Here is a 12,230-nt window from a genome sequence, read left to right as displayed (position 1 = left end):
ATTTAAATTAACACTGTTACATAAATATTACTTTCACTAAGTCAAAAGTGTATCTTTTCAGTCTTACACATTTAAACATTGGTTTAAGTGAACGGAATAATTGCTAAAAGACACTGCGAGTCATACAGAAGAATTCTTAATTGTACAATTCCCATATATATGCTTTTCTCACATTTCTTTAGACAAATACAAGAAAGAGATTTCTTTAACATCTGAAACTGTTGTGAGAAACCGTTCTGGAAAAGTTGTTACTCTTACCCAGCCCTGAACTTGGCAGAGCAATATATACTTTCCAAACTCTTCTAAACAGCAGAAGCATTGAGGGTCACTATCAGACACAGATATATTTTGCACTGCAAGTTAGATGTAGTTTCACTTTTATCAGTTTAAGGTAAGTCATCACTGAAGGGTCAACAATGAAAAAAAAAAAAATAAAGATTTTTTAGAGATATGAAGGCTTCATCAGTTTCCAACAGACAAGCTTTTGAAATCCTGGGAGACTCAAAAGCAAAAAAGAGGAGGGCATTGTTAAAATGAGATCAGGACAAATTTAACCTGCAAGTGAGAGAGGAAAAGAGATAACCGAAACAGACAAATTAGAACACATGCGAACCACAGCTCTCATGTGACCTCAAGAGGCTGATTAGCCTACTGGAGTTTAGAAGAAAGAGGATGAAAGATAACCACCACCCATTTATGCCCGCATGTGCAGGTTAAAGAGCACATACAGGTTTGTCACATGCACCTAAGACAAAATTAAATCTGTTTTTGTGGTACATCACACGTACATGCATAATGTGAAAGTGCAGATTTGAAAGCACTCCACAGACATTTGGTGTTTCTATGAAGAAATAACAGACAAAAACCTTATGTCAAAAACAGACCGAAAGAAATAGAACGAAGCCTCCCTAGATCAACAGAAAATGCATGTAAAGTACTGGGAAGAGAACAACAACAACATCAGCAACAACAGAAAAATATTCGATAGGAAAACTTCGACTAGGTGATGGAAGAGATTTCAAATCAGATACAGAAGCAGGAGTTCAATGAACAGGTTAAGTAGGCTGAACACAAAGTAACTCAGTAGGCACATCTGACAGAGTGAAAATATACAGAGAAATAGAGCGTTCATTGCTCAAAACAGTCAGGACAACAAGCTGAGTGCAGGAGATACTTTCTCCTCTTCAAACTCTTCTTTTTAATCTTTGTAATGAGAACTACATTATAAAGTAGTCCGCATCATGAATAATACAATTTAAAGTCACAGAGTCAGCTTTATTTTGGGTATCTTCTAACTTAAAGCAATGAGAGCTTAAAATAAGGGCAATGAGCTGTATTTAAGTACCTGAGGTGAGGCACAATTTCAGAAGTATCAATAGCTGAACAACTCTTACCAACAGAAATTCATCATTTACGTGGGTCCTGAGACATGAGATTACTTCGAAAATTAAACACTGAATAGGAAGGATATAAGAAATACTCCATAAACACTTTAGGGCTCCTGAAATAACCAGCTCCTGCATGTACTAAGAATACTTCAGATATGTTTTATGCAACAGAAGAACTTGGTAAACTCTATAGTTCACAGAGCAGACTTTATAGTCAGACTAACTTCTCATCAAATAATTACCTGACATTAAAACAAATACATCATTTTGTATAATTTTGTGTGTTTCTTTGCATGTTTTGTATACATTTCTTACCGTGGCATTTTCTCCTCCTTAAACACATGGTCATACTGCAAAAGTAAAACAAAAACTCCATCATACATCTCAGATAATATATACCTTTTCTGTTTCCTAATAAAAAGGCCACTGAATTTTTTATCATAAGAGGATCGAATCAATTTACATACAGAGGTACATTTCTTACCATCTTAAAATAAATACGAAGCTTTTGAATTTTTAAAAAATGTGTAATGATCTCAAAAGGTAGGTAATGAAACCAAATTTTTTTAGATACATGTTACGTATTACTTAATTTTGTAATGTAATTCTTTTAAGTCATTTTATATTGTTAATACCCTTGCTACTCTTTTAACTTTGATACTTTGTTTTTAATCTCAAAACTATTGGAAAATGTCTGCCTGAACTTTGTATGCTTTTTCTTCATTACGGTTATGTTTAGAACAGTAAAAAACTGCCAGGCCCTTTGGGCCCAGCAACTTTACCACCCACATCATCAGATTGTTACAAAACCCAATTGCTACAATTACCATATCTGCAAATCATTCCCAGTTTCCAAGCACAGTTCAGGAACTGGAAAGAGTGAAAAACCAGTCCCCTAAACAGTGTGCATACTGTTTACCTGTTTTGCAGGGGACGAACTTAACAATATGGATATGAGGTTTTCCATTTCAACCGGACACATTACTGGTGATACTTAATTTACTAGCAGAGTTGTAAATAAATTCATATTTATCCTAGTAAAGTCCAAGACTCTCTATATTTGTAGCAGTATATTCATTCCAGTAAATATTCCTAATTTTGATTTTTATAAGCATTTATGAAATACAGATACTGAAGTCACCCCATTTTTTTCACCTTAAGTTATAGTTGTAATGATGTCACTGTCTAGAGGCCTTAAACTATTTTTAAGCTCTGCGTATTAAGTATACTCACAAAGTTAGAAGAGATGTGGAAAACACGCATAAGACTGCATATGCATTAATATGAATGAACATCTAGTGTTTATCCATCTAATTCGTGTATATTAATGACAAAATTATAACACTAAAATCATTTCACTGTTCATCATTTTAAGTACAGGTGAATGAGACAATATAAAATTTTCCACTTAAGTCTATGCTGTAAATTGAGATATTACTATAGTTCATACACCTTGGATTCCTCTAGTATCTATGCTGCAGTTGCAGAAATCTCCCTGCAGCGTGTTTAACAACGTTTTTGGAAGATTAATGTAAGATAGTCTTCCTGATGTGCTGCTATGATGGCACTATGGTCGATACTCGAAATAAATTATTTAAATATAACTTGTCTGCAAAAGTAGCAATCAGATCTTTTTACTGCAGTGTAGACATATACAGAATTTATTAACGTTTGGAAAACACTCCTCCAGTAAAGTGAATTATTTAAATAATACTAATCATGTTCTCAAAGAAGTTAATGGGAAGATTTTACTATACTTTAAAACAGAATATATTGCATTTTTCTTCATCTACCTACCCATCTGTAGTTACCCCCTATTCTTGTTTCTATTCACACAAAATCTATATAGGCTATGAAAACATCATATATTGCTAGAAACAGAACCATAGTATTTTCAAATTCACGGCTCTGAACATAAGAGTAAAGAATATTTAATCACGGAATTTTTAAGTACTGTTTAGGAAAGAACATTGCTTACTGTAAGTGACAGAAAATGGCACAGAGATCACTGAGTATCTAGTCAAGATTAGGATCAAGAAATATTTTGCAGACTATCTACATCATTGAAAAAACACGATTCTGTGTGCTTCTGAATTGTCATATATGAATTTACTAATATATATTTGATATATTATATTAAGATGCTGTGAGATAGTTTGATTTGCCTAAACTGTTAAGCAGATGTTAAGACTGTTAAGCATCATGGCTAGTAAAAAAACCTGCTGGACACTGTTTTGGACCATACATACCAACTGAAGTAACATTTTTTAATAGAAATCACCATAGGAATCTTACTTAAAATATACTTGCTATATAAAAAAGGACTTGGCCATTTTTAACCATAAATGTACCTGTTGAAAACATTTCTCCATCTTTACTTCCAACTCTTGAATGTGATAAATAGCCTTATTAATACATGGTAATGGAGTGTTTACAAAAGCACAGCTACGTTGCCTTATGGTGGTCCACTCATTCTCATCTGGAGAAAGAGAATATAGAAGGTTGCTAAACTTTACATGCAGGTTGATACCAGATTTTCTGATACATTATTTTTTTCCTTTAATTTGGAACTCTGTAAACCTTGGTCTTGACATTGACTAAGAGAATGTAACAGCTGCATCTATTGCTATTCACACTTTATGCAGAAAACATTGTTCCTTTTCAATACAGTCTCAAATACAAGGAGAGAAACTCAAAAATGCATGAAGAATATGAAGGAATAATTTCAAAAAGATGAGATGATAAAAGGGGTGAAGGTCAGAATACAGTTTGCTATAATTAATTTCATATAATTAATCCCAAATTAATTGAGTTTGATGATTTTAGGCTAGTCCCCAGTGAAGATCTTGTCCAAACAGAAAAAATAATATCAGAAACGAAAAAGGCAAAGCTGTCAGCTACTAAAAAAAAGCCCAGAGCAGAACAGAAAAGGTCTCAAGGCCTGAAGAGGCAAACTTAGGCTGCTCTTATGCATACAATACTTATTTCCAGACAGTGTTTGCTTCAACCTTTTGAAGGGATGAACTTCCAAAATAGTAGTTCTTGTGTTGGGAAATTAAAGCTAAATGGTATGTTATGAGAACATGCAGATTTAACAACTACATTTTCTTAAACTCTGCTAGCCTTATAATGACATAATTAAATTATACTGTGTCACAATATTAATGCTAATTATTTAATTAATACACAGAATGGTAATCTGACTGCAGAGATCGCTAATGAAAGGTGTCAGGAATCAGAACAAGACAGTGAAACCTAGACCTATGAAAAAGTATAAGCAGTTGTCCTACAAAGATGGAACATTAACCTAATTATGTTCAGGGAGACACAATGCTGTAAGGGGCCTTGGAGATTAACCAAAAATAACAATATTAATAATAGGGATTATACAGTAAAGTAGATAGATTAACAGACAACCTTCATATACAGTTTGTGGGCAGATGTTTTTGTTTGTTTGTTTGTTTTGTTTTGTTTTGTTTTTTAAGAATAAACTCTTAGTATCTTGATTAAAAGTGTCAGACTAGAAGACTAGAAGCCTGTAGGTAGCATAACATCCTTCTAACCTTACCTTATGGTAAACTGCTTACTGGAATGGAAAAGATGGTTTGCAAAATTTTGTTTGAAAAGAAGCCCACTAAAAATGGTATCAGAAACAACCTCACAGGATCTCACTCTGCTTGTTTCTACAGCCTTCACAGGATGCCTACTGTCCTAACAAAGCATATATAGACTTTGGATCTTTCTTATACTCTGATGCACAACATACAAGTTCAGATTTCCAGATCAATATTAATTCAATTTCACTTAGTTGTTTCTTCTGCTATTGTTTTTACGTTTTACTAAATGAACATTAATATTGTTGTAAAAATATTTATTTTCTTTACATCATTAATGTAACTAACAATAACTTAGTTTAAAAAAAAAATGAAGCTTTTAAACAACATAAAAAGAGTATTTTCTCTTACTTTGGTTTTCCCTGGTAAATGCAAACATTTTTACAAATCTTCTAATCCATTTGTAAAAACAAGTTAGAAATATAACTCAGTGTGAAAGTGGAACCATTCACTATTTTTTTACAATCTAAAAAAATTAAATCTAGATGACATGAAATACAGCTAATTTTGCTTTCTCCAGATAGAAAAACTGAACTATGATTAGAGGATCGAGTGACACCAATGACTGACACTCAAAGTATACAAATGCATAATTGTTAGGAAGGATTTTGAGCAGCATGACAGATAACCAAGAAAGAGGACTAGCACTGCACACTATTAAAATACAAAATATAAAATAATTACTTATGTCTTAAATCTAAGCCCTTCCTTAAATTACTTGAAATCTGTATTATAGAAGACATATCTGACATACCTTGGGGTGGCTCATCACTGTCCTTAGAAGAACAGGAAATCAACTTTGTTTCAAACATTATTGCTGGTAGTACTTCGCAGCCTAATAATTAGAAAAATAATAATACATATATACATAAATACACATTTTAACCACTTATTTTCATCAGCATAAAATTTATTCTATCAGTGATATGTATCTATGGTATCTTTAAAGGTTAGCAAACCTGCTTTCACTTTTTCTACTAAGAGAAAGACAGCAATTAACCAGTTGAAATTACCAATTGCCCAGTGGAACCTATATAAGTAATGAAATTGTAATAAAATTAATAAATAAATAAAAACAAGACAGGCAAATTTCAACCTATGTGGCCCAGCTTTTTAAATTACACATTTTTTTTTGAATCCCACAACAGTGGAAATTAGCCCTAACTGGACAGATGTGTAGAGTGGATAACCTATGAGATGAATTTTCATTACAAAACTGTCAGTGGAAGTCCATAAACCTGTCAACTGAACCACTGTCCACTCAACAGATAGATAACACAGAACAACAACAATCTATTTTGCATACGAAACGGTAGCTTTTTCCATTTCCTGAAACAATTATTGCCTGAAACAATTATTGGTGGGTTTCAACATTGCTTAAAGAAATATGCCAACTTGGCAAGCAAGCATATTTAACTCTACGTGTGACAGGATGTAAGCTTCTTGGACCCGGCAGAGCAATACCTTAGTCTCCTACTGGCTTATCCTAACAGTCAGACCTGATGGGCCACACTAACTCCCACAAGGAATACAAAAGATTCTTAAACTCTCAGAAAGTCAATGAAAATAAGTATCTACAGGCAGAATAGCTTTAGAGCAAGGAGAAAAGAGAAGAAAATCCATATATACAAAAGGATGAAATCCAGGAAAAAAAGCTTAAGAAACAGTTTCACTTCATCATTTCTTATAAGGCCAGCAATATATCAGGAAGGAGGTACAAAATAGACTATTATCTGATATACAAGCATGTGTTAAGAACAAGGTGTGAACATCATTTGCCTGATGCAGAATCATTCATGTTACACAGAACACAAAAGACATTTCACTGTACATGACAACCCACTGAAAAAAATATATTGTACAAATCCACACTTGATGACAAAAGTATTGTGTCAGTCTGAGGCTTGGAAAAAAAAAAATTAGTCAACACTTACTTCATTTAGTATCTTTTGAAAATCTTAGCCTCAATATATATAAAAACTATGTATGTTCATAGCTGTAGTTATAAATATACAAATGAACAAATTTCTTTGATACTATCCTACCCAGACCAGTAAGTCAAATCTAGTGAGTTAGCACTGTAATTCTGTAATATGTACCTCCGACCTCTAGGAAGTGTTATTCTGCACAAATAATTTTACAGCATTCAAACTGACTTTCTCACTCTGCCAAAGATAACCATTACTTTAAGCCATACTCCTAGAGCATATCTTTCAAAAGCCATTGTATACTACTTCATAAAAAAAGCATTGTGAATGTTTCATCAGGTATGTATATAAACTTATTAAAAATATATGTCAGATATATTATTAAATATGACTAAAGCTAAATTAAAAATACAACATTTAAATTATTTCCTTGGTATTTTACTTTAATAGAAATAATTGGTCAGCTGCTAACATCAAATATTTAATGTCAATATCTCTAACAGAAAGATGAGGAACTAACAATTCTGTTAAAAGTAAAACTCTTGACAAATGTCTTTCTATGAAAGAGATTAGACTCCAGACATTAGAATTACTGTCCATGTAACATAAATTACTACTACTATTTCTCGTCATAAAAACCATTCCCCAGGCAGAGTCTGGGGATATTCATAAATACATTCCATAAATAGCCTATTCCATATGAACCTTTCCGTCATCAACTCCGATACTTACCTCTCCACCAAAACTCTCATTCATCATTAAGCGAACTACGGGCAAATTGAGATTATCTATCTCATAAGACTAACAGATATGGCCAAATTACAGGAGAATTTTGTTTGACATGTTTTTACTGATTCCTGCTTCACTGTGGCCATACCATTTGTGTTGGAATTTTTCCTCCTTCCCCCAAATGCAGTTAGCATAAATAAAAATTATGAACTAATACATAGTTTAAAGGAGCTAACACTCCGTGAACAATCTTCATTTTACTCTATCATTTCCTGACCTCCAAGTGCTCGCTTTCTGCAAATACAGCATTTTATCATTTGGTGTTAGGGTCCTAGGACCTCTTGCACAATTTCTGCCTGTACTCAGGCGATGCAGTGAATCATTTTAATCACTGAAATGTATCCCAGGTTTACTTCAGAATATGCAAGAAACTATTAATGTCCCTAGGATTATTCCCTCAAGCTACATTTAGTGTGGATATTTCAAAATAGTACACAGTGTTGTTTAAATAGCAGTTTGCAACATCAAAATGTTTTATAGTGATAACTAGGTCTCACACTTGAAAACAAGACTTCATGCAGAATCTTGTAGACAGGCTAATATAAACCAACACTAACAACAACAACAACAAAAATCAGAATTATTTCTTTCACAGAAACAAGATCTCTGGAGAAGAAATTGTCCACTATACTAGCCACTATATGCCAGGGACATAAGATCAATAAAGTAGTCTCACAAACTTCTACTGGTGTCCAAAACTAAATATTCTGTATCTGAGATTTTGCCACTATCATATAAATACCCAAATACTTTTGATAGTTCTGTATCAAAATCAATTTGAATTTTTGTCCAATATTCCATTATTCTTGGGGTTCACTGCAACTAGATAGTCTGCAATGTAAGTGAACTTAATCCCTATTCTTTTGCCATAGGCCTTAGTGTAAATATGAACTCTAAAATAAAAACCAGACAATTAAACAGGGTGAAAAACAACTGTAAATCTCTAACAGATAAGGGTATTAAATCCAGGTCCTTTGTGCCACAGTTTCGAATGATGCACTTTGTCATTATATATTCTCGAGTTCCACCTCTGTGACATGAATCAGAAAAGAGGAATTACTCTCCTATCAAGCAGCATTGAGAAAATAAATGCCTTAAAAGCTTCTCACATTCTGTGACATGGATTCTCACAAAACGTAACTACCTTTGACTAAAGGTGCTACCTAATTTGTTATTTCAATGTCCCTCCTCACATATTCTAAGGCCAGAAATGAAACAACAGAATTATTAATCTCTTCCTTATTCCTGGAAGGTCAGAGAGACCTGACAGTTGTAGGAACAATCTCTCTGCTCAAGCAAAAAACTAATTCAATTCAATTGTTAGAAATAAGCATCCGAAATTCCATTACCAGAAGAATCATCCAAATATATTTTAAAGATGATCACTACCAACGTTCATGCTACTAAGCATGTTAGTTATTTGATCCGTCCCCATATCCATAATTAAAATATCATGTACTATAGCGCAATATTTTTGAAAAGATTATTAAACTTTAAACCTAGCATTTTCTTCTGTTGTATACGTCTAAATGAAATACAGTGAATATTGGTTACCATAGTAACCACAGAACTGAGGAAATTTAGTTTTGGCATAATTGCCGCATATGTTCATACAAATCACATCTCCTATTCTGAGCATTAGATATGTAGACACTTCTGAATTTCATTTTTTAAAAATAGAGTAATGAAGTAACAACAAAAAAAAATGATCAAATATTTACAGATCTTGCATTTTATCAAACCATTAAGTAGTACTTATCTTTTTACTTACTTATAATTAAGCCAGTTCTGTTGTTGTCATTAGATTCAAAATACTATTTTATAATAATACACAAATAGTCAAACATTCAGAAATGGCTACAGAAATTTCAGAAAAACAACAAAAAGAAACAGCATGTGACAAACTTATTTTATTTCTTTTCACTTGCAATAAGGTTCACATTGAATAAGGATGAATTTGCTTGTTTCTTTAGTTTCAAGAAATAGTAGGAAAGGAAAAAGCGCTCTAGGCATGCTAACACTTAGTCTTACAACAGCCTAATTGTCTCAACAGCATTAAAAAACATGCATTCAGCAGGAACAAATTAACTCAATTCAACCAGCCTGTGAATTAGCTACAAACTCCTCTTCACTTTCTTATCAGCTCCCAGAATGAATCATAGGCATCTAAAAAAACAATAATAAATAAATAAATAAATAAACACCACAACCCTGCCAATCAGATGAACAGCGGGACAGTTGGACTTGTATGTTTTTACTTCAACGCTAGAGCTCTTCTGTTTTTTTCCCTTCCTAGCTTTGTTTGCTCAATAACTTTGTTCTGTATCAGTTGTTTCAGAGCTGCCTTATACTCACCAAGTTCATTGCCATCAATACCTTTCATTTCAATGTTCAGAAATACAAACATTGGAATTTCAGAATTTGGCAGTACAGAACAGATAAACAGACAAATAAATCTCAGTTAAAAATAAACACAGACAACACCTCTAGTCGAAAGCTTTAATTCTTGGAAACTTAAAGCATTTTCTTAATCTGTTAAATGCTGCACAAGAATCTGTAGTTATCAGCACTGCAACAAAGGGATGCAAAGAAAAAGTCCAAGAATTTCTTTAGCACACGCTGTCATGCTTCTAGCTTGAACTACCAACAATATCGTTTTTGGTCTACTTTGCCTCCTCAGACCTCCCTGGTATCTTAAAAGATCATTAAAAGATAAATGGGTCAAGGGACTGGTGGAACTGATCCAGTCAAATTTGGAAGGATAGAATAGGTTCTCCAAAAAAAATATGAAGATAAGCCAGAAATAACAACAGATGAATCATTTTAGTATTTAGAAATGGTTACTATTTAATGCCTAATGGGCTCTCTGATGTTGCAAAGAACAGAGAAAAGCCACTAAAAACATTTTACAGCCTAAAATAGCCAGCAGTTCCCATAACCATTAGACTCAATAACAAAGCCTGGTTTCCCCTGTATTTTTGTGCAACATTCCCTCAGAGAAACCCAGTTCCTCCCAGCGACACAGAGCCTGACCAGCACAGCTTCCCTTGGTATTCCCTTCTGGGCGTGCACACGTGCTAGGACTGTATGGGAGCTTTACAGACATGTGCTTGCTAACCGAAAGCACAGTGGATTATTCAGCTGACTGTTACCCTACAGAATATGTAAAGGGCTATTTTATAACTCCTTTCTTACAGTCGAGGGAATAATTTGGGTCTTTCTTCCCCCTCCTCATCTGCCAATTTTCATGAAACTTGGAAGAACTTTGAGACTCCCACCTATCTGTCAAATCTGGATGAAATCGGACAGTATGTTCAAAAGCTTCTAGAGGACGGGCACTGACAGACCATATACAGTGACAGAATACACCTTGTTTCCTTAGATATATCAAAACCCACTCTTTAAGTGGAGGCTACCTAAAGTGACTGTATTCACTTATTTCATAATCTTCCCATCAAACTGTATTTTGTAAGGATCTTAAACATTGATATTTTAAAAGTAATGTAGATATAGGACAAAGAAAAAGAGACACCATCTTGTTTATGCTAAAAAAAAAAAATGACAGGAAGAAAAAGACAAAAAAAAAGACAAAGAACAAGTGAAAGAACAAAGTACAAGGATGCTGGCATGCTGAAGTAAAGCGGGTAAGATAAGGCATTCACAGGAATGAAGGTGTTTGCAAGGCAAAGCTGGAAAACATATTACACAGTATGGAAAGGTAATTGTTAAAAAGATTCAAAGATAACACAGAATAAATGAGAAATCTGAAAGGAAAAGAGACTGACAAAGACATGCTGCTAAAACTGGAATGGGATGATAAAAGCAAAAAAGGACAGAGGATCTGTAAAGCAAAAAAAAAAAGAATTGTGTATTTAATTAAGCAGTTACCAAGTTCCTCAGCAGAACAGAACGGGTAAAACTAAGCAGAAACTTTATTTCCTCTCTAATAATGACAGGAACATAGCAGAATGTGAAAACAGATGCCATTTGTAAAATAATGCCTGGACGAATTGAAAGATCCAAGGCAGTTTCAACTAAATCCAAACCATTTCTGACAAATGTTTGTCAAAACCATTTAAAAATCTTTCAGAGATAGTTTCTACCAAATGTGCAGGCAAACTTAAACCAAACTCAGCCATCTTTGCTGTTAGTCAGCTTTCCTAATGTATAATGTAGTCTGTCATATCTTTATGAACATAGAAAATAACGGATTACCTTCATCTTGTAAACAATTTCTTTAACATTTGAGAACTGCTCTCTCTTCCTTTTTCTGCCATAAACAGACCAAATTCTTCCACTCCCTCATGACCCCAAGATTAGTATTGTTTTTCCACTATCTTCCCCCACATTCTCTGCAGCTGGTCCACATCTTCCCAGATGCATCCTAAAGAGGACATGGCCTTCCAGCTGATACCTCAGCAGTGCTAAGAAGAATGGAAGCATTACACAATGCTTTTGGTTTTGTATCCTGATACAACCCTTGGTTCTGTCACAACAGCATGATGCTGTTT

At 33.8% G+C, this 12,230-nt stretch overlaps 1 protein-coding gene across 1 annotated transcript in view; it reads right to left on the bottom strand.

Annotated features, from left to right (window-relative positions):
• CCDC178 (coiled-coil domain containing 178) overlaps positions 1 to 9,786 on the bottom strand; it is a 174,373-nt gene extending 164,587 nt beyond the window's left edge. Inside the window, exons 1-4 of the mRNA XM_083823790.1 lie at positions 9,491 to 9,786; positions 5,757 to 5,837; positions 3,740 to 3,867; positions 1,704 to 1,738 (exon numbers count right to left, since the gene is read on the bottom strand). Coding sequence (XP_083679916.1) covers positions 1,704 to 1,738; positions 3,740 to 3,867; positions 5,757 to 5,814 — 221 coding nt within the window. The 5' untranslated portion in view covers positions 5,815 to 5,837; positions 9,491 to 9,786. The remainder of the gene's footprint in view (positions 1 to 1,703; positions 1,739 to 3,739; positions 3,868 to 5,756; positions 5,838 to 9,490) is intronic.
• Positions 9,787 to 12,230: the final 2,444 nt, after the last annotated feature.

The sequence above is a fragment of the Anser anser genome (genome assembly GCF_964211835.1).
Source record: "Anser anser genome assembly, chromosome: 2".
Lineage (NCBI taxonomy): Eukaryota > Metazoa > Chordata > Aves > Anseriformes > Anatidae > Anser > Anser anser.
Note: the sequence above shows the minus strand (reverse complement) of the source record. Positions and strands in the feature narration are given on the sequence as shown.